General features: G+C 35.3%; 1 protein-coding gene across 3 annotated transcripts in view; it reads right to left on the bottom strand.

Moving 5' to 3' along the window:
• Window positions 1-26844, bottom strand: part of NADK2 (NAD kinase 2, mitochondrial) — a 47460-nt gene that overhangs the window by 15373 nt on the left and 5243 nt on the right. The window contains exons 1-9 of one of the 3 annotated variants that reach the window (XM_046000585.1): window positions 25691-25750; window positions 18545-18633; window positions 17602-17690; window positions 16666-16747; window positions 10306-10389; window positions 8784-8920; window positions 6095-6173; window positions 3216-3281; window positions 1797-1892 (exon numbers count right to left, since the gene is read on the bottom strand). In XM_046000585.1, the coding sequence (XP_045856541.1) occupies window positions 1797-1892; window positions 3216-3281; window positions 6095-6173; window positions 8784-8920; window positions 10306-10389; window positions 16666-16736 (533 nt within the window). In that variant the 5' untranslated portion in view covers window positions 16737-16747; window positions 17602-17690; window positions 18545-18633; window positions 25691-25750. Of the gene's footprint in view, window positions 1-1796; window positions 1893-3215; window positions 3282-6094; window positions 6174-8783; window positions 8921-10305; window positions 10390-16665; window positions 16748-17601; window positions 17691-18544; window positions 18634-25690; window positions 25751-26844 lie in introns of those variants that run through there. The other 2 variants (XM_046000583.1, XM_046000584.1) reach the window with 2 other exon arrangements.

Raw genomic sequence — 26844 nt, 5'->3', positions numbered from 1 at the left:
CATTTATTTGACAAAGATGAGGATTTCTTTTTAAAAGATGTGAAGTTATGAAGTACTTCTGAATGAATGTGGTGTCTGGAAATTAACTCCAAATAATATAAGACAAAAGGAGACATCAGGGGAGCAGAGTAAAAGATTGGCATGTGTTAATAATTATTGAAACTGGCTAATGGGTACATGGATATTGATTACACTATTTGGTCTACTCAAATTTTTCCACAATAAAAAGTTTTAAAAAGTAATACTGAAAAAGTATTACTCCATTTTAAACTATCCAAACTTAAAATTACAGTTTAATAAGTACTGTTTTCTGCTGCATTTATGAACATGTAGTCATTTAAAAAAAATGAGTGAATATGTATTAGGGACGAGGCTATACACACAAAAAATTAAGGGAGGGAAAAAAAACACACACATACACACACAGCACAAAACCACAAGTCACCATTCCCAATGCCTCCCGTTGCTTGAACCAGCCGGGTGTCAGCTGGGCAGAGAAGAATATGGAAGTGCTATAATAGTGCTAGGAGGCAAAAGTGCAAGGGATGCACCAAAACACAGTTCATAATGCTGATGAACTAGATCCTAGTAGAGATCTCCTACACAGAGCGACGTCTGAAGACTGGATTTTTCAGCTAGGGGATGGAAAGTGGAGAACGTTCAGGCATTCAACGCAGGAAGAAGCTGCACTGAGCAAACACAAAAAGCCTGAGCGAGCATGTTGTGCTGAGCATCACAAGTAGCCTGCAGAGTGCCCAGCGTGCTGGCGGATGAGGGCAGGACAGCAGGAGGCTGCGAAGGTTTCTTAGGTCATATTTAAAGGGTCTGACACAGACTGAGTAATCTGAACATAGTCAGAAGTAAATGAAACTTTTACAGCACAGAAGGGATACAGCCAAATTTTTCTACATTTTAGAAATACTATTCTGTTGGCAGTATGGGTAACAGCCTGGAGAATAAAGGGTAAGGCACAAAGAATATTCACCTAAAAAGTTAGGAGGCCTGGCCCAAAGAAATAGCAGGAAAAATTGAAAAAGAGGGGCAAGGACTTCAGAAGCATGACAGGCAGGACTCAGAGGCTGGGATGTGTAAGGGGGAGACCAGGGAGACTCAAAACTAGGAGCAAGGATTGGGGGAGTAATGTTTTTTCTCTAGAGCTGAACTCAGGGTAACAGTGATCCTATTTAGGAATCCTGAAAATAATATATTTAGTTTTGAATGTGTTGAATTTGAAGGTCTATTACCCTCTCGAGCAGGTAATTTTAGGATAGGAGTTTGTGCTCAGGAGACGAACTACGGATGAAAGTCTAGGAGGCATCTGCACGTATATAGCCAAGCAGCAGCAGGGATTACCCAGAGAGAGGTGAAAGGATAAAGAAGGTATAGGAGCCCACTTATCTCCAGTTAGGCCTTTTCTGCACCAATCTCCAGGACATTTTGCTGTTGTTACTGTACTTGTTTTCATTTGTTCTTTAAAATATTTTTCATTAAAAAAAAAAAAAAAAAAACAATCTACAGTCCCCCAAAACATTCTCATTTTCTTTTTTCTCTTTACAAACCTAGTGCAACAGGCTAAATAATGACCAATCCAGGCTATGGATCTAATCTAAGAAGTCAAGGCAGGACTTCTGGACCCAACTGATGAGTCAAGCAGAAAGTGAGCCAAACAAACATAACACCACCAGGCTACCTTTTAAATATCAGAGGCTTTAGATACGCCGATGTGCGGCCTCGAGTAAATTACATTACTTAAAATATTTCACAAAAGTCAATAAACAACATACCAAGTTACTCACCAGGCCTTTGATCCTGTTCCAGTACACAAATTGAGCCCTGAACTCTTCTGTTTTTCCCATGGACCATCATCAACTGAAATCTCATAGTAGGAAGCCCTATGAATTGAGAATATAAAACTGGATTTGTTGAACTTACAGCTCACAGTAAATAAGACAAACATCATCTCTCCAGAACTAATGAAATGTAAGTGGGCCAGCTTGACTTAGACATACCTGACTTAGTAGGCACACACACCATGATACTAATACCGATTAAGTGAAAAAGTTAAAAAAAAAATCTGCATATTTCCATCCCTCTCTGATCCATATGCTTTCTATCAATATTTTAACATTTCAAACAAGGGCTCCTGGTAAATTTTTACCTACCATAGCTTCTACAGCTTTTATAGAATCTAACACATACAGAGCCTTATTTCAGAATTCAAAAAGGAAATGCCATTTTTAGGTGAGTTTCATTCTTGGTAGCTAGTCCAGTCCTAGATCACCCCAAGTTTGTATCTAACGCTTCAAGCTGCCAAAAGTTTCTGCTCAACTTGAGTTTAAGTTATATACCAACGTGCCTTTTGAATTGAGAGTAAGCTAAGAGAGATAACGTTCTAAAGAAAATTCTCAACCAGTACTGCATTGGTGGACAAAACTAGGAATAAACTAGAATTGTAATTTCTTTAAAGATTTCTATTTCTTCGAGTATTTCAGAAATATGAAATCAAACGGGTTTTTCTGACACCAGCAAAAATGACACTATTCTTTAACTTGAACATATAAATTTGCAACTATTCAAAAAAACTCTTGAAACATGTAAATGCCTATTTTGTAAAACTTTATCTTAAATAATGGTATCATTGATCAACACTGGGCTATTTTTGTCCAGCAAATAAAAAAGTCAAACTCTTAATACAGCTTTTCCAGTAATGACAATTATTAGACATGCTTGCAAACACTAACAGTCAATGGATAATTTATCTCTTATTTTAACCCTCAATTCTCCTACCAAACTCAATCTGCAAAGGTTTTACATGGCACAACTACTTCTCATGTTTTCTCTGAAGTCACCATTCTTCATAAAAGATAGCAGGTCTTATATTCACATTTAATCTATTTCATAGCTTTGTTATGTCTTCCTAGAAAATTAGGAATTTTAGGCATATTAGGAGCCTATTACATTCAGACAAGCTAGTCAACTCTAGAAGAACGGCTGCTATTATGCCAGAATCACGTAAAAACAAATGAGATTAGAGGTAAGTGGGGAGAGAAGAGAAACAGGTGGAGAGGAAGAAAAGTATAGTCAGGTGAGGGGTGTTCAGCCCAAAACGATGAGCAAATTTAGTGTCATTCTCACATGCAGGTTTATCAAGATTAGTCAACTCAGAAATTTTGTTTCAGGGAAATTATTTTTTTTAAGGCAGCAATAAAACTCACAGTCCCTTTAGAGTGGGTATACTTCTTCTTAAATTGTCCACTGCTACAGCCCAAGAATAAGACATTCTAGGTTAGAATAGAAAAGAAAAAAAAAAATTGGGCCTTTAAAATGTTCTTAAATCTAAGAACATTATAAATGAGGCAGGAATAATATTGCTGCACTTCATATTTTCCAAGCAAAGCCCTTAAGTTTTCAAGGCAAAGTGAAGCCTCAATACAGGATCTGGATCCAGAAATACTGGGTATACAAATACTGGTATACAAGATGGTTCTGAGGCTAACTAATGATAGGACCATGCGCAAGTTATGTGAACTCTCCAAATCTCAACTTATTCACTGATAGACACAACTATCCTTCTCACAGGGCTGCTATGCGCGTGTAATGTAATATGTACAATATGCACAAAGCCGGTATCCAGTAAGTATTCATTGCCTTTCTGCCTAAGGGTCTCGGTCTCAGATTCCTTAAAAATAAGTTCTAATACCTCCTAGAGTGAAAACTTTCCCAAGAGCATCGGAAGTGAACCCACTGCGGTCCTAATCTTAGTAAGGATACAGGTGAGGCTCAACACAAAAAGCAGCAGCATCAGACATTTAGGAGATAAACCAACCAAATCACCGCTGCCACAGGAAAAATATTCAATCCCAAATCTAGTGGGACTTCACTCAATTCCCAGAAGTCTGTCAGTCGATCCCAGTTTTCCTCCTTTTATAAGTTATTTGATTTTTAGTAAGTACAAATTACAAAGCAACACTAGTAGAAGCTCTTAGGAGTTTATAACCTTTAAAATACATAAAGAATTAACATAAGCCATTAAATGGCTTCTCTAGAATCAGCATAAAAATCACAAAACATTTTTACCTTTGTCATTTTATTTTTTATTCAAGTTTAATTAACATATAGTGTTATATTAGTTTCAGGTATACAACACAGTAACTCAACAATTGTACACATTCCTCAGTGCTTATCAAGGTAAGTACACTCTTAATGCAACCCCTTTGCCCCCTCTGGCAACCACCAATTTGTTCTCTATATTTAAGTCTGGTTTTTTTTTCTCTTTTTTCTATTTCTTTTGTTTTCTTAAAATCCACAAATGAGTGAAATCACATGGTAACTGTCTTTGACTTATTTCACTTAGTGTAATAACCTCTAGGTCTATCTATGCTGTTAAAAGTGGCAAGATTTCATTTGTCATTTAATGTAGACATTCTTCAATTTCATTTAAAGTTGTTGCTCTCTGCCTTATGTTTTTAGTAATCATGATTAGATTATATCACTAATTATTCCTGCCTTCTCTGTCACAAAATTATCCATTATTCATTTCCATATTGCTTCAAACTTGATATCGAGCAAAAGAAAACATTTTATGTATAGCATGAGTCTTACTACTATGTTAAATGTATTTATACTTTATGTTCCTTAAAGAATATATTTTTGATTCCTTCAAAGGATTTTACTTTTAAGTACTTCTAAAAATTATATATTTTATCACCCTCCAAAAAAATAAGATGCTACTAGTACCTTTATCTTTCTTTATATCCCTAGTGACTTGCATATAGCATGTAGCAGATACACAATAATTTTAAAATTACATTAATCAAAATAATTACAACTGAAAAAAATTATTCAGAGCATTCTACTGAATCAAGCCTGCTGTACTTTTTTCAGTACTGAGTAATTGGCTAAAACATGGATATCTTTTTTAATTACGACAAATATTTCTCATCATAATTAAACTTATGAAAAGACAAGTCAACAAACAGAATTTCAGAATATATGGAACTCTCAGTAAACTAGGGAATCAACTACATGACCTTCAGAGGGTCACATGGTTCTGATAGCAGCAACGTGGGACAGAGACTCAGCTCTAATTTTCCACCCCTAATTTACTTATATCTACAAAAAAAAAAAAAAAAAGGCAAGTTCTAGATGACAACCAAGAGTTTAATTAGCTTTACATTATGGCTGTCATTTTATAACTGGTAACTAATAGACAAAAGTTTTTGAAAAAAATTCTGCTGACCATTTTAGGCAAATTATATTCAACACCCACAAAACAGATTTCATCAGTAATAAAATCATACTATACTTTTATAGTCCTAATGAAGAACTTTATTAACCTTAGTTTTGCTAATGGTTACAAATTTTACACTGTCAATATACTTGGCTTATGATGTTGCATATAGGATATAATTACCACCAAGCGGTATTCTTGCCAAAAGTGTTTAGTCTGAATCTTATCATGCAGAGAAAGAAAAATCATACATATCTAAAACAAGGGATATTTTCCAAACCAAATGGCTTAGACTATGCAAAAATATTAATATCAGAAATATCAATATATTAATATCAAAAATATTAATATCAGAAATGACAAAACAGGCAACAGACAAAACAGAAACGATTCTTAATTATAAAGGGCCATGATGGCCAAACAAAATGCATAATCCTTAACTGGATCCTAGATAAAAAATAAGCAAACAAATCAGCCTTAAGGGACATTATTAAGATAATTAGTTGGGAAGTTTTAATATGGACTGTCTATAAAAGTTCTATAACAATTGTAAATGTATGCCTAGTATACCATTCTCTTAAACATTTATAAAGCACCTATATGACAGATTAAAGGCTCTATAGTAATGGAACCTGAATAACTTTAACCTAGGGTTTCAAAAACTTTTTTGCTCATAGAACCTTCTTTCCTCTTAACATGTATTATAAATATGTGAGAAGGTTTTGGAAAATTTCATTAAATAATTCATTTCAATCACTTATACCATATTAATTATTCTTAGGGTGTAGAGATCAAATAATACCTAAAAATGTACTAAAACATGAAATTCCAAACTCAAGAAGACAGGTTTAAAAGTCAAAGTACCTGGATGATAGACTCTCCCCAATGAAGACTTCATTTAGTGCCCTCACTGGCAAAAGCTGGGGTCCCGAAGCCTCAGGTCCTGCAGTAATGAAAAGAAAAACAACTTGCTAAAATTTCAGAAATGTTAGGATTTAAGATTTTATAAAACATTAATATATTCATACTTTTGTTTCAACAGAATCCATACTTAAACATTAACACAGAAATTAAATCGTATTTAGAGTGTTCATAAGGAACCTCGAAATCACCTAACATACCTCCAATGAAGCCTCTCTCTCCAATAAACCTTAATTCTTCTTGAAACAATTTTTCAAGAGTGATGAAATATACCTATCCATCTCTTAAGATTCTTGTTGTCACACTTCATTTTCCTCTGAAAGCTTCAGATATGGAAATAATCAAGTACTTCTTCCACAGGAGCCACTTTGGATTTAAGCAGCAAATTACATGCATGGCTGTTTTAGAAACCAAATTGGTTCTGCATTAGATACCAGATTTTTTCCCTCAAACAGAAAAACCGCAAGAGCATTTGCAGCAGTAGTAGCACTGGAGGAACACCGCCGCACCAGTTACTGGTTTGTGATGAAAATTTAAAAATAATAAACTAAACCTACCTTCCCCTGAAAGTATACAGATTATAAAAATGTATTCCTCACTAACTTGTACACAAATACAGTCCAGTATCTTTTTTTAAGCTGAAAGGTTAAAAAAAAAAAATGTGTTTTTTTCTATAATCTTTTGTTCTAAATTAGCTAAATCAGGGATCAAACACGGTGACATATTTATTAATATCATACCTACTCTATTCCAAAATTCCAAATGGTAGCTTCCTAATTAATGTTTCCTACCACTGTGATGAGAATTTAAATAGAAAAAATGAGATATACCTTGAAATCTTCCTAAATTTTTTCTCACAAAATAAAGCTATCAAAAAATAAAAAACACGCTCATAAAAAAGCCCTCTAAAGTAGTGTCTAGACAACGTAAATATCATAATTGTTACTAACAAAAATATTACAATAAGCATAGTAATTTCCAGTGTTACTACTGAGAAATCAGAAACTGATTCCAGATTCTTCCTATATAAAATAATAGCCACAATCACCACCACCACTTCCTCCCTGGAAATTATAGGAGCTTTATTGTATCCCTAGTTTCTGACATACCTTGGTATGAAATCTTTTACCATTAGTTATGCTAAGTATTTGTGGGTCCTTTCAATTCAAAGAATGGTGCCTACATTTTGAAAAATTTCTATTCATTTTTTTTTGGACATTTTCTCTTCTTTTTCTCGAAATGCCATTAATTAGATGTGAACATCCTGGATGTTACTTAGTTAATAACTATGTGATTTTGTTTCTTACTTAGTTAATAACTTAGTTAATAACTATGTGAAACATATATGTTAATAACTATGTGAAATATATATATTAAGTATAATATGCATATATATATATATATATATATATATAAACTTTGTTTGTAAAACTAAACAGTAAATCTGAGACAGGAATCTGAGCAATGAATCTCTGAAGACCAATCCATAGCTTTCTTATAAAGCCGCTGAATTTCAGAGCCAAATCTTAAACATCTCTGGTGATAGCAATAAATTCTTTTGGCTAGGAATAAAGTAAGATTTCCAACTAAAATTTTAAAATCTTTAAAACATGACATGGACACATGCCAACCTTATAATGCTATATATCACTATGAAAAACTCTGAAAATAATGAGCAAGACAGAGACAAAGTAGGTATGTAAAGGTAGCTTTTCCTGATAAGTTTAGCCAAGAAGTGAAACACAGGAGGGAAAAAAAGTATCTTTTTATACAGTCCACAGATATTTAGTATATCTCTTGGGGTCTTCCTATATCATGAGAGTCTTAAAATTACTGGAAAAAGTAGGACAATATAGCTAAATTACAATCCAGAAAACTGAGAATTCACCTTAACATTAAAAAAAAACTGCATTATCACCTTATATTAATATGATCTTAGCAGCTTACAGAGATGTCTGAAACATAAATCTTAAGGCTGCAATGCAAAATTTCCCAACAAAAATGTTTAAATCAACAACTACGATATCTTGACTGATTGATTTTAAGATTTTTTTATTTATTTGACAAAGAGAGCACATAAGTAGGCAGAGCACAGGCAGAGGGAGAGGGAAAAGGAGGCTCTTTCCTGAGCAGGAAACCCAATGTGAGACTCAGTCCCAGGACCCTGAGATCATGAGCCGAGCTGAAGACAGCCGCCCAACCGACTGAGCCACCCAGGTGCCAATATGGTAGATATATTAAAATATGACTATACAAATGTATAATTATTAAGAAAGCTACAGATTAGGTCATTTATTTCTACTGCTCTTTTTTTTGACATTTTAAAGATTAATGCCAAGAATCTTTCTTTAAATATCAACTATTCTCTTAGACATTTTATAATTCTTTCATAATCAACAAGTTTTCAAACCCATCCTAGAAAACATTTCTTCTGGAAATACACTTACTTATTTCCATATCTAGTCATATTACATTTTACACCTGAAGTAGTTCACTGATTTTCTTAAATGTGGTCAGAAGTACTAAAATCCCCAAATAAGTTAATTATAAATTATTACTTCTAGAAATTAGAAGTCAAGAGGAACAAGAAGTTAAATATTGCCCAAACATATCTAATGCCCAATCAACTTACTTTCATCATGAACTCTTTCAATGTTCAAGGCTCTGCTATGTTGATTCAAACTTAGCTGCTGTTCATGAAGGTCCACAGGAACAGGGTTTATGCCAGTCCCTTCAAGGTACAACCTGATTCGCTGCCTCCATAACCACCTTAGAAGAGTGAAGGAAAACCAAATATGTTAAGACAAAGTAAATTTAGGATGAGGCATTATAATTTCACCGAATTAAAAAATTCATGTTAAAAACCTAGTTATTCCACGAACAAATTATACCAGAAACACCTAAAACCCAAAGCTTCCTCTTCAGAGACAAATTCAGAGATTTAGTTCTCTTTTCAAAAATAATACAAATATCTCATATATTTGTACAAAATCTCCCACATAACTTGAATTAAAGTCAAATTCCTTATTAAGTATCCATTAAATCTAAAGTACTGAGTTAGATATAGCTGTGTCTCACTCATACAAAAGTATAACATGCAAAAACAAAAAACAACAACAAATAAAAAAACCACTCTGAGATTAAAACAATTATTGTGTTAAGATGGTCAGACAAAACTCCCTCTCCTAGAGTTCTATAATGATTCTTTTTACAATAAAAAAGAAATCAATGACAAATTTTATAACATTTAGGATTACAACTAAAACTTAAGACGTTTTTGAGAGAAGGAAAAAAATTAGGTATAATTGATTTCAAAACCAAAAGCTGATGTATCAAAAAGCCAGTGGGACAGATTCTGCTAGATTAGTATATAAAAATATACTCCCACCTGGTAGCTATAAACTAGACATTTGTAGAGGTGCCAAACTTTTGAAATGATCAGAAACTAGAATCATTACTAGTGATTCCAGAAATCAAAATTTCATACAATTTCAAAAAAAAAAAGCAGACAAAGAGCTTTCTCAAACAGTAAAAATCTAGTCCAAGTCAGGAAATAAAAAGTTGTCCAACCTGATGCTCTCTATACAATCACCAACCCCATCTCAGCATCTCCCCCCATGCTTCTCTTTTCAGGATAGCCTGACCACTGAACAAATTAAGTGAAAGAAATATGACAAAACATCCCCCTACCTGAGAAACACTTAATATGTAAAATAAACATCCCAAGAACCTCAGAATGGTGGAGTAAATCCAACCCTCAACGATTCTGGATGGAAGAGGGGGTTAAAAATATAAAATCTCAGAGAATTTGAACACTTAGTTTTAGCCAATAGTATAACTACCTTTATACCAAACTGCTAAGAACATGTAACAACATTAAGAAAACAGAAACATGGCCTCTATCTCACTGATGGAGAAAACCCCTCCACTTGCGGTTGGGTTCACAGGCCAAGTGACTTTTGTCAGCGTATCTCTACATAGTTCCAGTTGGACTAGAAGAAAGGTAGAGGCTTGTGTGACTAAGCTATTAACAGTAGCCATAAAGAGTAATACAGAACTATGCACTAAGCCAAATATTATCTAACTTGTTCTGTTCAACAGCATTTCTAGTGGCACATAAAGATATTTATAAAACAACTGTAAGAAATTCCTACCTGAACTCACCACGATAGAACTTCTGTAAGGCTTCTGGGAAGGAATGTGTATATCGAACAGGAAGACATAAATGACCCTCAGACCTTTAAGAGATTTGTAGTGGTATAAAGAAAAGGAAAGAAAGAAAAACTTATTCAAAAGGTATCACTAAAATACAAAAACCAGACATGAAATTTAATAGATTTCTGTTCTATACTTCAATTTTTTTGGCCACAAAACTTTCTGTACTTTCAGTAAGACAAAATAGAAATAGTGGTTTTACATCCATCTTCAATGCTATAATACACACTACTAAAGTTTCCACATCACAGTGAAACAAAAATATAACAGCACATTTGCCAGTGACCGATCACCCTACAAAATTAGGTAATGGTATGGTGGGTTTGCACCCTACCTTTAAATTATTTAACTATAAACTTTGGGCAAGTCACTTTAGCATCCGCTTTCTCATCTCTAAAAGGGTGATAAAACCACTAATCTCAAAAGGTTATTCTGAGGAATCACACTATATGTGAAAGTGAACCATAAATCCCTTTCAGTATCATTTAAGACACTGAGTCATGAAGAGAAATCATAAAGCTAATCGATTCCAATCCTTCATTTACTCAAATATATGAGGGTAAACTTTGTCCAGGGAGTGAAGAGCTTGACATAGAAGACAAATATTTTTTTAAAAAAGTACAAAGGACAGTGTTAACATTGCCTTTAGTTAATACAGGAAGATGAGCGAACATGGCACCTAACATGAGGAACAGTATCCAGAAAGTTCAATCATCATCATTTACATGATGTGTTGATCTTGAAGGAAAGGCTGAGGAGACTTGGCAAAACAAACTCTTAATCACTGTACATTAATTTATAAGCATAAAGAGCAGAAAAAAAGGCTTTTACAAAGTTGTGACAGATCAATTTTTTTTTATCTGTGAGGATCAACCTGAAATTTAGACTAGGCCCTAAGTTTTTTAATTTTCATAGTCACTAAGTGTACAGAGGGTATCAACAGCCATTTGCTAGAACAGTACCTGCTAGGGTCAACCACGGTCTATAACACCCAGGACAGAGAACAAAGTCTCATGAGATTGTAGTCAGATGTCAGCCAGGGCCATCAGCACCTGAAGGCCTGAGTTGGCCTGGAGGATTCACTTTCAATGTGGCTCACTCACATGGCTGGCAAATTGGTGCACGCTACTGGCAAGAGGCCTCAATTGTTCCCCATGAGAGCCTCTCCACAGTGCTCCTGGAGTATCCTCACATCATGCTGGCTGACTTACCCCAGAATGAGCAATCCAAGGGACTAATACAGAAGCTGTAATACTACTTATGACCTGGCCTTGGAATCCACACACTTTCATACCATATTCCACTGGTCACACAGGCCAGCCCTGATTGAATACAGAAGCAGGGAGAGAACCACATAAAGGTGTGAATGCTAGGCAGCTACCTTGCAGGCTAGTTCCACATGCCTTCTATCCCATTTTAATTATTAAGCATTCAAGTGTCATAATTATTTACTGGGCTCAAAAAACTGAATGCAGAATACAAACAAGACAAACCAAAGTTATATATTTAATTTAGATGAGTCCATGTAAGTGAACCATCTTAGAAGGGGATCCTCCAGCCCAAGTCAAGTCTTCGGGTGCCTGCAGCCCCTGCTGACCATAACTTCATAAGAAAGCTCAAGCCAAACCACCCAGACAAGTTCTTGAATTCCAGATACACAGAAACCATGAGCAATAATAAATGACTACTACTGTTTAAGCCTCCAAGTTCTGGTCTGATTTGTTAAGCAGCATTTGATAGCTAATACAGAGGAGAGGAAATTTAAGTTGAACATTAACTTCTGGGCTTAAGGCTTGTGAGTCACCAGAGTACTTAAGAAAAAGAAGTCAGGCAACCTGAATTACCAAACAAGCAGGAGGCTTAATACATTGTTGGCCTGAGAAAAGAAGAGAAACCAAAGAACTTCTAAAGCCTATTATTCTAGGTAGAAAGTGGAGAAGCAGTACTGTCTGCTTGCCAGTTTCAAAATTCCCACACGCTTATATGAGTATTAAGCCAGCTTTTTGAAGGAAAAGCTATTTCAACAAATTGTACAAAATGTGATCACTAAAGAATTTAATGATATAAAAATATGCCACTGAGAAGTTCCAAAATATAAATGAATCAACACTGAAGACAATCAAAAAATAATTACTGAATCAATGATCTCACTTACACTCAGGAAACATTTAGTCAGCTAGGTTGAGGTCCTAGCCCTACTCCCTAAGATCATTTAATCACTCATTTCAAAGGTTTATTGTTTATGAACTATGTATAATACTGCAACAGTGACAGAGGAATTAAAATACAATCCTATACTCAGACATTTATAATCTAATGGAAGAGACAACCACCAAGCAGAATATGCTCTCTGCAGAGAATGAGAGTCCAGGAGAGGCACCAGTCTCCAATGTGAACATTACACAACCGAACAACCGAGGAAGTGGTACAAGGACACCCTAGGCAAAAAGAAAAAAGCAGCATGTGTAAGCGCATGAAAACAATATACACTTTCTGGAGAACTCTTTCATGTATTCTTTCACATCCTCCTGTTTTAAGTATCAACGAACCTCCCTACCAAAGGAAAAGCCTCACCCATGGTGTTAGCAGATGCTCATACTTGACATTTGCACTTAAGTGGGTGATGGAGGAACTGGGGGAAGGTGGTCAAAGGTAAAAACTTCTAATTATAAGATAAACAAATACTGGAGATGTAACAACACAAGAATTATAGTTCCTACGGCTGTATATTTGAGTTATAAAGAGTAGATCCTAAGAGTTCTCACGAGAAAAAAAAAAGCACTTTTTTTCATATCTATAGATGATAAACGTTAACTAAGTTTACTGTGGTAATCATTTCACATTATATATAAGTTATTCTGCAGCACACCTTAAATATATGCAGTCTGTCAGTTATAACTCAACAAAATTGGGCAAAAAATGCAATTAAAAAAACAAAAAACAAAAAATAAAAACCAGCCATAAGAAGAATCCTAGGGAGCTCCTAGAACTTCAGTAATTTTTTCTGAAAGTAGAGTGCCCACGAGTAAAAGAGGCTCAGTGAAACTAAAAAAGCACTAAGGCATTTTCAATGTATTCTGAAGAGCACAGAAAAACCCTAAAAGATTTTAATTTAGAAGTAGATAGAATCAGATTTGTACTTCGGAAAGAACATGAAGAATATAATCGATGGGTTGGAACAAGCAAGACTGGAAGCTGTTGCAGTAATTTCAACAACCAGTTATAAAGGCCTATGCTCAGTTAGCAGTGAGGATGGCAAGAGATGGACTCAAAGCTAAGATCCCAAGAACTCAACACTAGAGCCACAGAACACTGTGATACAGGGTGGTCCCAGCTTCAGCACAGGTTACGATTCCAGTCATCAAGTATGGTAGGGGAAGGCTAGGGAAACAGGTTCACTTGTAGACATGTTGCCTATTTTTTTTTTAAAGATTTTATTTATTTGACAGACAGAGGTCGCAAGTAGGCAGAGACGCAGGCAGAGAGAGAGAAAGGAGGACAAAGCAGGCTTCCTGCTAAGCAGAGAGCCCGATGCAGGGCTTAATCCCAGAACCCTGGGATCATGACCTGAGCTGAAGGCAGAGGCTTTAACCCACTGAGCCACCCAGGTGCCCCTATTTTTTTTTTAAGTAGTCTTCATGCCCAACATGAGACTTAAACTCATGACCCGGAGATTCAGGGTCCCATGCTCTAAGACTGAGCCAGCCAGACCTGTTACATTTTTAATGCCGTTGGATAATTTCAAGTAGGGGAAAGTATGGCTAGAATAGCATGAAGAAAGAGAAAAATAACAGGAGAAAGGACAGAGAATAATCAGGAACCAGAAAATGTAGTGTCTTGTATGTCATAGCTAAGGTGACAAACTGTCCCAGTTTGTCTGGGACTGACAATTTTTCCAGGACATGGAACTTTCAGTGCTAAAACTAGGAAAGTTCTTGGCAAATCAGGGTGAGTTGGTCCCCCCCACCCCCAAGTCAGAGGAAATTAGATTTTAAATTAGGTAAGATAGATTAGATAAAAATCTTAAATTAGATTTTTATTCTGGGTTAGATGGGGAGCCACTGTAAGATTCTGAGGGCAGAAGTCCCTTAATATTATCAAACTTTCATAAAATGATCACTCTGGCTGCAGTGGGGAGAGAATATAAATAAGGATAAGAGTGGAAGCAAGATCAGTGCTGGCTATAAATACTTTGGAGTCACCAGGATTTAAGTTCAACTACAGATATTAATGAGTTACTCTGGAGATGGTATAAAAAGTTAAAGAAAAAGATGGCCCAGAAGATAATATGTGAAGACACCATTATTTAAGCAGTGACTTAAATATAACATCCTCCAAAAGAAGACAAAGTAGTAGCCACCAGGATTGGGGCGGGGAGGGGGGGTGTCATAAATGCCAAAGAAGTACAGATGCAACAAAGGAGCAAAAATTTCCCAGAAATCAAGTAAGACAAGGACTGAAATATTCAGTAACTTCAGTAACCAGGACATCACTGGTAAGGCAAAAAGAATGTCAATGAACTGGCTGGAGGCAAACCAGAAAAGATGGCAAAGATGGCAAAAGAGTAACTTAAGTAAAGGAAGTGGAGACACCACGCTTGGAGGTAAAGAGGACGAAAAAGAATAATAACCGAGAGAGACACAGGGAAAGGATTTATTACATTTTCTTAAAAGAGGATAGTTCTGAACAAGTTTTTAGGCTCAGAAGAAGCATGTTAGAGAGAGGGGAAGAAAAGGAACAAATAACAGAAAAAGATTTTGTTTCAAAGCCAGGGAAAAGTTGAAAAGTCCAATGATTTCCATTTCCTTTATGAGGTAAGAGAAGGCTAATGCTGAAGGATAAAGGGTAAGGAAGGCAAGAAGCATATAGTTAAATAACCTTGAAGTAGCTACCGCAGAGCATGGGGAAGAAGAGAGAAAGACCTGAGCCACACAGAAAGCTTTTTGGAACAACTTTGAGGGTCCAGTTCTAAGTGCTAGAAATGGAAAACTGGAAGTAAATTTGGGCCCAAATAAGCTACCAAACTTAAGTTTCTATTCCCCCGGGCCCAGATGGCCTCAGCAGTGCTGATGAAGGAATAAAAAGGATCACAGACTGATGCAGGACTGAACAGAAAGACAGTGGTACAAAATGATTTGTCACGAGGGGCTCCTGAGTGACTCAGCTGGTTAAGCTTCCAATTCTTGATTTTGTCTCAGGGCTGTGAGATCAAGCCCCTCATGGGCTCCACACTAGGCATAGAGCCTGCTTATGATTCTCTCTCTCCCTCTCTACCCCCTTCCCCTCCTCACATGTGCACTCCCTCCACCCAAAAGGAAAAGGAAACAAAAGCAGAAACGGAAATGGAAACGGAAAAGGAAAAGGAAAGGAGGGAGACAGAGACGAAGGAAGAAGGAAGGAAGGAAGGAAAGGAAAATTTTGTCAAGAATGTGAATGAAGTGAGGGAAAACTAAGAAAATAGAGGGGCTTAACACACTAAAAAGCAAAGGGCAGATTTAGTAGGACTGAGGGAATAAGACTACTGTTAAAGACAGGAGGCTGTGGTCAGAGTGGAATTAAGATTTAAGTTATGGGGTAACTCTAAATGATCATAAAGTCCAGGTATAGTCATGGCTGCAGGTGGCTGGAAAAGAATGATGCTAAATGTCAGTGAAGCTGAGGAAAGAAAAAAAAGAAGTGGTGACAGGATTTGGTCTCTTCATTAAGGCAATGAAGTCACCCAGAAAATCAGCAGAGGCATAACCAGGAATGTAGATGAGAGACATAAGGAAGGGCCGAAGATGGGACATTAACTCATCCCTTTTCAGCAATACCAAAGGTCACCAGTATCCAACTAGGTCAAGGGCTCAGCTCTATTCTGCCAAAAGGTACTACTCCCAGACTACCCGGGAAGTCCAATGTGAAGACTCCTCATCCCATGTCATAATTTTCTACCACCAATGGTAGCTAAATGCATTTATATTTCTCATGCCTGAGCTATACACGAGAGGTAGGTCCTTGAAAACCACCACATAGAAAATTCTACTAATAGTAGAAATTAACTATACATTGCCTGAATTTCATCTCAAAAATGTTTCTGGTACACGGTTCTAACATTCATAACCAGGAGCAGTGATCCTTCCACTTAATCATCACACACCACAGTAAGCTCCCTGTAGCAACAGAGCGCAGAGATGTGACCACGGTGGAGAAAATAAAGAGCTCCTCAGAGTTAAGATTTATCAGAAATAGACAGTATGCAAAGCAAAGAACTGTATGTATAACATACACAGCAAACAAAATACCATGTTTTTCCTTACCGTTCTGGATCAGTGTTTACTCCAATAACTGGTTTAAGTCTATCTAAGACTTTACTTGCTGCCAGAAGCATTGTGCCATCACCTAAAGGACACAAAACATAACCAGTTTTGTAACAAATCTGGTTTTTAACATCATTTTGAACACAAGTCCCTTTTCTTTAACAATCACACTCCTACTCCACCCTGCTGACCACCACAGTTCATTCTACTTCCTTTCTACTATCCCTAATCCAGAATTTCTCAACAGTGGCAAGACTGACATTTTAGGCCAGATAGTTCTTTATTGGGGGCTGGGGGGGCGTCCTGTGCATTACAGGATGTTTAGCCATATCCATGGTCTCTACCTTCTGGATGCCCCATAGTAGCTCCCAGCTGGGAACCACTGCTCCAATCCTTATCATTCTACTAACCAAATCTCTTTCCTTCTTCCATAAAATCAGTCCAAATTCATACATTATTTTAATGAGAATACATCCAACAAAGTGTCCAGTGTAGATTTTTCTAACAAATGCTATCAATTTAAAGCTCTGGCAACAATGCCCACTTAATAATAAAGTTCAGGAAAGATAGCTGTAAGTATACTGGAGTCAGAATGGGATGGAATTTATCTCATTGAACTCTTAAACAATTTCAACTTTTAAGGCTGGCATCACTAAACCAAAATACAGTTACAATTCATCCTTTGAATCCTATTTGAAGTCAAATGCACACTTTAAATATACACAGAGAAACAGACACAGAACCTCACAATAACATCATTCACTACAAAAGTGAAATGTTATATATAGCAGATATTTTAAATCTTTTCCTAAAAATCCCAAAATGCATCTTGTGGTAGGATTCAGAAGGCTTCATTACAGCTAGACCACAGGGTATCTGGAAATGCATAGTAAAGAGCATTTCTATATTACATCTTTACCTCTGTAAAACTCTTACCTCCTGCAGCTATGACAGCATCTGCCCATCGTACAATCTCTTCATCATATTCTCTTCTCTTTACTAGACGAACCTCGATTCCCTCATTCCTAAGATAAAAAAGTAAAGGTTACATAAAATGTCCACTAATAACATGAAGGATGTTTTGAGAGACAGGTTATTACAATAATGTAAAAAAACCAAACTTGTTTTATAAACAAATTTATGTTTAGTTTTGCAAGGTTATTTAATTTCAATAGCCAATTTACTATGGTCAAGAAGCATATAAATAAACAAAAAAAGTCAATGACTACCCCAAATCTCTATGTGCTTCAAAAACATCTTCTTTTTGCCCCTGACAAACAGCAGTATCAATAAATTAGAGTTTCAATTCATTTTCTCTATTCCTCTGATGAATACAAATAGTCGAGAAGTGTAATATCTTGAGAGACCTTTTAATTATAAAAAGTCATTATTTTAAACTAATAAATATTCATTCAGTGTCAGACACTGAAACACTGACCAAAATACTTTCTATTTTGCATGTTCTCACACTGATTCTCTTATATACATATAAACTTATTCACTGACTGCATTAACTGAATTAACTAAGTTCCTATAATTCTTAGACATTCAAAGAATATTTTAATGAACACCCATATAGTCCAGTATTCAGTTTAATAAAACATTACAAATACAGTTGAAGCCTAATGGATACAGAATTATCTCTGTAGAAAAGGCACTTCTCAGACCAAATATTAACTGAAAATCTGAAATTTTCAGAGTACAATAAAAATTTCCTTAAAAACACTAATTTCAACTCCATTAACCACGATATAATTTTCTGAAAATGATCTTATAATGGCAATCTTTACTAAAAATCTCAAGATCATCTGCTAATAAAAATAAAAACTGGAAGTCCTGAATACAAATGCCCATCAAAGATCCAATCCCATTAACTTACCGTAAACTATCTAGAATATGTTCTACATTTTTGGTGTGAATATGATGTCGTTCAAGCAGTCCACTGTAGCTAGAGCCTTTCAATGCAAGCTATATCAAGATAAAACAAATTCTGTCACATTGCATGACATATATTATACATTATAACATATCTCTTTAAAAAGCCCTATAAAAAGTATAATGGGTTTTTTTAAGGCACATTTTTATGACTGCAAGTTTAAACTGAACTAGAAAGGCTGATTTTAGAAGATCATAATTTGCTTTTGATATTAAATACAGCATTAAGTTTCCTGAATTATGTAGTTAATAAGATCTCAAAATCTGCTTATTTTTCAACTTGAGTGTTTTTTAAATGAATTTGTAACCCATCACATGCGGCTACTTGAAGACCAAAGATAAACTAGTATTTTAGAAGGCAGTTAGATGACCTTTGTTCCACTTGGATTTGCAGCTCTCTTCTGTTCACATTTATGAACTCTATTTGGAATTTACCCCACGCAATCCAAACAAAGGCTGGGTTAGCTCCCTGAAATTGGATGACTTTTAGATATAAAGATATATATCCTTCAAGAATTATCTTTCCTAGGCCACTGGTGTGTATTTTTGCAATGTCTCTCTTCTTTTAAAGTATAGGTCTATGAAATAATCCATAAAGTAAAATGTTGAGAGTTCAGACATATCCTCAGTGCATATCCATTTAATCAACTATGAAATTTGTCCGGTAGAGTGAATGTGAGAATTAAAAAGCACGTTATTTTCTTTCCTTCTCCAACTTCCCTTAATACTCTGCCTCTTGATGGTACAGTATCAGTTTTTCAAGTACATGTCCAAAATACAATCTTAAATATATTCCTTTTAGATTATTACTCAATTAAAAGTAAAACCAAATTTTAGGTAGCATCCTTAATGTGTATTTTACCTTTTAAAAATTATTAAAAATAACAAAATATTAAAGATACATATATATAAAGAAAATTTTAAAATAATCTTATTGTCCCAGGATAGTTTATGTTAATATTTTGATATCTATCTTTCTAGTCTTTTGTTTATGAATATGGGATTAAGAGTTTTAAAATAGTTTTGTCCTTACTCTATAATCAAAAGGGAAATGTAGGCTCCTCAAAAGAGGGAGGTGAAGACACATTTGGCTATTTGATAATACATAGATGTTAACTCAAAAAGATCCACTAGATCTAATAATTTGTACAACACTTTGGAACCTAGACATAAGCTTCACATTTAGACAGATCATACTAACATCAAAAATATTTTTTAAAGGGAAGCAGTGACCAAGGTCATAATTAGATAATCCTTCATTTAATTTAAAAAAAATCAACATATAATAGGTTTGAAAAACTATTTTAAGAGTAGAATTTCTGAATATAAATGAACATAGCATTAACATTCAGATTATTATACTACCATTACCCAATTACAAATTAATTAAAACCGTACTAACCATCCCTCAGTAAATATGGATCACAATGTTCTTCATCTCTACTCTCTCCCTTGTGATCTCTAGCTTAGAGGTTTTCTGTGAGAGATCTGTATGCAGAGGACTCCCAACTGCTAAACTTGGCTTCTCTTAAGGGCTCCAAGTAAATGTATGCAACAGTATATCTGACATCTTTCTCTGGATATCTAACTGGAATCTCAAACTAAAATACTCAGTATCAACGGCCCTCCTAGAGCAGTGGGCAGTGAGTCAGTCTCAAAATACTCAGTATCAAACTCCTGACTTTTCTAACAGATTAGTTACTATGGTATATTATTTTGTTACAGTAATTACCTCTCATGGGCCCATTTCAAGAGTGAATACATAGCTAGAAATTCAATATTTGAGTGCCTACTACTGTATTAGTTTAAACATTAATTTAGCTCAATCAAATGTATTTAATGGGGCACTGAATACTGGCAAGGACAATGAGAATGAACTCAAATGTGTAAGAAGTCTATTAAAATAGTTTCAACAAATGTACTGCTTCTAACCCGCTATAAATAGAACTTAAGAGTAGCTGGTCCTCAGTTTCCTGTCCAGATTTTTATACTTTAATTTTTGGTTTGGACTATATAGAACATGAACCCAAGAATACAGTACAGAAATCCTTATATATGATAACTGTAAATTCTAGTTTGGTGGTTCAGAAGCTTTTGTGCTCACTTCCTGGCTCTCAGCAAACTCCAGAAAATTAAGATTACTCAGCAGTTGAGTGTTAAGAAACTGTGCTTTGAGATGGTGAAGGGGGTTTAAATTTGTGGAGAAAATAATTTTGGAGCACTAACAAAAACCTTCCAAGTTTTCCATGATCTTAATAAGTCTTGCTACCAACACTAAAATTCCTAAATTTCCAAACCTGAATACAAAATTCATTTAGCATAAGAATAGTTAATATTGGGTCAGAAATATCATTTCATTCTGTTCCCACCCAGGTTGTTTTTTGTGAATTCTCTAGCAACTCATGTTCAGTACATTTATTTAGAGAATACAAATTCTTATATTAATTATTTTCTTTAAGGATCTAGATGGTTGGGCTAATAAGCTTCATTAACATGGACTGGCTAAACTAGACAAATACAAGATAAGGCATTTTATAAAATGCCTTAGTAAAAGCATCAATTAGAAAGCCTGAAATCACTATTCAACTGGCACGTATAGTTTATCAAGTTTTCTTCTCATTCAAAGGCTGCTAAGAATTGCTAGCTTCCCTCCGAAAATAACAAGACCTCAAAGATTTAAAACCATACTTTAATCAAAAACACATTCTTTAGGTCCTACAATGAAAAGATTAGAGAAATTACTGAAATTTAGAACACATTCTCAATTCTGCAATGCTACACCACAGTATTAGCACCAGTTTTAATATTTTTCAAAAAAAAAAAGACTATTGATGTGCATTTAAAAAAAAAAGTCGTAAGTTTATTCACCAGAATATCTGGAAAAAGCAATGTGAATCTAAAAAATCTATTTCAGTCCGACATATTTCTATATCATATTCTGTCAGTCCACCATATTTCAGTGAAAAAGCAAAAAAGAGTTTCATTCAAGTAGTAAGAGTTTCTCCTACAAAATCTACAAAAACCAACATCACTTCTCCCTAGGTGGCTCCAAAGTTAAGATACAACAAAGCATGAAAGGAATAAAGGAGGAAACTGAACCAACAAAAATTTGCTGACCTTAAAGTTAGACGTGGTAGTTAGGCTATTTCCTAAGTGATCCAACCACTTTTATTAAAATATCATAGATATTTTTACTTGACCAAAACTGAATTTATTACAAATACAAATTTTTAAGACTTATTTTACTAGTCAGTTGAATGTCACTACTTTGTACGCTATGTACTAATTCACATGAAAGCTAAATAAGGGAAGGAAATCAGTCTTTAAATTTAACACATAAGAAATGCACAAACTTTCTGGGACAATGACAATTTGGTCCATAAACTCACAAGGCATAATTTAAGCACTCTTAAAAGCATACCCACTTACCTAAATAGCACGAGTGTTAATTCAGAATTGCCTTAAAATGAATAGTAACACCTAGTCAACAGCTAGAAAGTAAACTTCCACCTAGCATGATCAGGCCTGCTAGAGTGAAGCTGAAGTGTTTCTTGAGCTATATTTGGCATCTATCTTGGATCATTTCAGTTTCACTTTCCTTTCTCTCAGGTGCTTACCTTTAGTTTCCCCATCATTCTCTTTCTACTTCTGCATTCCTCTTTTTATTCTGTTCACCTACTTCTTCATATGTTGGGATTGTTCAAGGTTCCATCTTTAACTTTCTTCTCTGTTCCCACTTAATTTTCCCTGAGTTACTTCCCCACTCCAGGGACTTGATCTCCCAAGTATGCACCAGTAACTGAAATATATACAATCAGCTCATGCCATTCTCTTGAGCTACAGGCTCAAATTCTCAAAGGTCTACATTAAATCCCCCCACTAGTAGATCAAGTACCTCTCACCAAAACCATCCAAATCCGATGACATATTCCTCCTTCAAATTTGCTCTTCCCCCATATATCAGTTAACAATCCTTATATAATCAACAGAATAAACCCAAGTATCCCATTTAATTCGTCCCTCACACTTAATCTCCATGTGGCAAAGTACAATAAATATACCTGTAAACTGCTTCTCTAATCTGTCCTTCACATTCATGCTGCCACCGCTTGACTTCTGGACATCAATTCTTCTCCAGTCTCATGCAATAGCCTGCCTCCAGAACTGCTAACTGAGTCTTCAGTCTTTATTTCCCATTCCACCAACCTAACCACCACCACCAGAAGGCTGCTTTCATACTAGTCCCAGAATGCTAAAGTCTCAGAAAAATTGACCCTCCACTCCACTCTTACGGGGAAAGAGAGTAGAAGTGATAGTTGTATTCTCCTGCTAAAAAAGACTGAAAATTACAGGACATAAAGCCAACTCCTGCACATGACCTTTAATACTTATAAGGTCCGGCTTACCTATTTTAGTTTAGCTTCTATATACTTATTCATGAGCAATGATTTCCAAACTGCCCTTAAAATGGTTGTCACATCAATTTATTGATGACAACCCGCATTACTAAGAAAAAAATAAACTCTACTACATGTTAACTGCCTCAACTATTTCATGTTATCTTTTATTTCAAATGAGTATATGTACTTAGTCATGATATAAAATTTTTCTGACTGTGGATTACAGTCAAAAACATTGAAGTTCTTTTTGCTGGCAAAAAGATAACTTCCCCCTGCCTTGCTAGTACTATTCTCTCCCATTCACATATAAATTCTTCCTTATTCTTTAACATTTAAGATATCCTGAACTTAAAAGATATCATTTCACACTTATCACACTGGCAAAAATGTAAAAGTCTACTAAGTGCCACTGAGAACATGGGGAATCATGGAGCTGTTCAATGCTTATGGACATATTTGTACTTCTAATTGCATTTTCTAATAAAAAATGGAAACAATCAAAAAAAAAAAAAAAAGGGCGCAAGCCACTGCCTTCGGCTCAGGTCATGATCTCAGGGTCCTGGGATCGAGCCCCGCATCAGGCTCTCTGCTCCACAGGGAGCCTGCTTCCTCCTCTCTCTCTGCCTGCCTCTCTGCCTACTTGTGATCTCTCTCTCAGTCAAATAAATAAATAATTAATTAATTTAAAAAAAATGGAAACAATCTAATTATCCAAACAATGTAATACTAGACAGCACTTAAAGTGAATTAACACATACCAATAAGTTTCAAAACCAACAGTAGAAAAGCAAATTTCTAAAGAACAGGCACACAATCTAAAGAATATATAATTAATGTAACTTTAAGACACATAAAACAATAATATACTTTTTATGGACATGTATATATATATGTAATATATGTGCAATATATGCATTTTGTAATGTGATATATAATGTAATATATGGCATGTAATATATAACAAAATATATAGCATGTGATGTATAACATGTAATATATGGCATGTAATATGAGATGTAATATATGACATAGGCATGAGAAAGCTATATACGTGCATACTTGTATGTACACACATATCTGTAACAGCTGCAAGCTAGTGGTTACCTCTAGGGACACAGGGACGAGGAAAAGGTGGAACTATGGGGCTTTAGTTATAACATTTCCTTTAAAAATATTTCAAGCAAATGTGGCAAACAGTAGTTAAGAGATAAAGGGGTCTATTTTGAAAGTTTTCTTTTTTTTTTTCCATTTTATTTATTTTTTCAGCGTAACAGTATTCATTGTTTTTGCACAACACCCAGTGCTCCATGCAAAACGTGCCCTCCCCATTACCCACCACCTGTTCCCCCAACCTCCCACCCCGACCCTTCAAAACCCTCAGGTTGTTTTTCAGAGTCCATAGTCTCTTATGGTTCGCCTCCCCTTCCAAATTTTTTTTTTTTTTAATAAACATATAATGTATTTTTATCCCCAGGGGTACAGGTCTGTGAATCGCCAGGTTTACACACTTCACAGCACTCACGATAGCACATACCCTCCCCAATGTCCATAGCCCCCTCCCCCTCTCCCAATCCCACCTCCCCCCAGCAACCCCCAGTTTGTTTTGTGAGATTAAGAGTCATTTATGGTTTGTCTCCCTCCCAATCCCATCTTGTTCAAAGTTTTCTATATGGTAAAAATATTTCACAACTGAAAATCTAAACTTTAAAAAGATCACTAGAAAATCTACTTAAAAGTTGAAAAAATGCAAAGGTCTTTTTCCCTTTCATTCTTGCCCTTCCCCAAATTATTCTCTCCCTTCCCTGTAGTCCCATGGACCATTTATAAACAGTTATAACACAATTTAATGTTTTCTCCAAACATTTGGGAACCCTTTTTATTCACCTGTGGTTCCCCAGAACCTAGCAGGATGCCCACTGAGGAAGTGCTCAATAAATGGGCTGAGGAATAGACACTTGAAACAAATATTTAAATTAACCAACAAAGTTCATGAATGTTGGCAACAGTGACATCGTAAAGTTGTATTTTTAAAGATCACAGTTTTTATTATTTTTAAAGATCATAGTTTTTATTATTATTTTCCCCGCTACAAAAATACTTCTTGAAAAAAGTAAAAAAAAAAATTAAGACTGTCACTTCCTCCAAGAAACTGGCTTAAAAACAACAACAAAAACTACATAAGCAGGAGTTAAATTCAACAAATCTTCATACCTTTAGTGATCTATTTTATAAAGGAAATACTTTGAAGTGACCAAAGCAGTACCATTTCAGGTACATAATTCAGTAAATCATAGTGGCATTTACATAATGATCATTACTGTGCCTGAAAAATTAGAATTATGCTGCTCTAAATTATGTAAATTATAGGTTAACTTGATCTTCCTAAAAATTACGTAAGCAAGAAAAAGCAGACATTATTATACCTATTTCAAAGTCAAAGAGGCTGATAAATAGAGAGAGGTTAGGTTACTTGCTCAAGTTTATAAAGCAAGACTGCTGCCAAGATCAAAACTCCTATCTCCTGCTCTTATTCCAGGACTTGCCCACAACAGCCTCCTAACATTCCTATGTTAGCTATACATTTCATTTCTGCTTGAAAATACTCATTAGCACCCTAAGTCTCAATTTAATGATTAAGTTATATAGGCCAATCAAGAACTATTTTGTTCCCAAGTCCCAATTCTACCAACCTTCAGTTAGGAAGAAGAGAACCAATCAGCTAACCTCTCCTTGAATGAAAAGGTCTTACAGAGGTTGGTCGAATTTCCTGCACAATCCACATCTACCAACCTTCAATTCTACCAACCTTCAATTCTACCAACCTTCAGTTAGGAAGAAGAGAACCAATCAGCTAACCTCTCCTTGAATGAAAAGGTCTTACAGAGGTTGGTCGAATTTCCTGCACAATCCACATCATATAGAATGAACTTTGCCAAGGCAAGAAATAACCCACACACTTGCTGATATTCTGAAATACACATTTCTGTTACATATTAACGATTACTGATAGTGAAAAATAAAGTTAACTTATACTTTACTAGCTGAGAAGATATTAATGTGCATCGATACTTTACTAAAAATGTAATTCATATAATTGAAAATATAGGGAAAGGGATCATAGTAAGAAATTATGTTATTTACAAGCTCATGGCTGGCCACATATACCTTGTTTCTAAAATCTCCCCCAGGTAATCCTGATATAGTCAAGGGGGAAAATCAGGGCTCAGAAGCACATTGGTCAATGATTACGTTAATGGCAGAATTTCAGCTACTGTAATATTCAATCCTTTTACATCTTCAGGAGTCTCCTATTTAGCTGCAAATATTTATGGAAGGGAGTATATCATAAGCCTCTATTTTCCAAGCTGTATTCCACAAAATTTGACATGTTTTTCTAATCCACTCCCCCCCTCCACCAAATCCTATGGCCAAATAAAAATTCTGTCTTGTTTAGGTTTATGTTTCTCAAACGTATTTAACCATGAAACTCTTGTTCATGTACCAAGTCATGTTGGTAACCTCAACCTTAAGCATTCAGCAGCTAAAATCTTCTGGAAGAATGATAGTTGGAAATAACGCTCTGGACTGGAAGCCTTATATAAGATGAGGTCATTGCCCTCAAGTCTAGAGAAGAAAATAATCAGATTATATTCAAAGGTAGAAAGCTCAAATATGTAAGTATTAGGAAGATACAGTAAAGAACATCTAACACAACCTTGGTAGCAGAAAGGAGCACAGCAAGGTTCCCAAGGAAGGTTTCCTGTGGAAGTAATGTCTGGAGCTTGACCTCAAAGGAAGGCTAGGAATTGACTAGAGGAAGGAAGAACCTTCAAAGCAAAAGAGG

The sequence above is a fragment of the Meles meles genome, chromosome 3, assembly GCF_922984935.1.
Source record: "Meles meles chromosome 3, mMelMel3.1 paternal haplotype, whole genome shotgun sequence".
NCBI classification, from domain to species: Eukaryota; Metazoa; Chordata; class Mammalia; order Carnivora; family Mustelidae; genus Meles; species Meles meles.
This window is presented reverse-complemented; position numbering and strand designations above follow the sequence as displayed.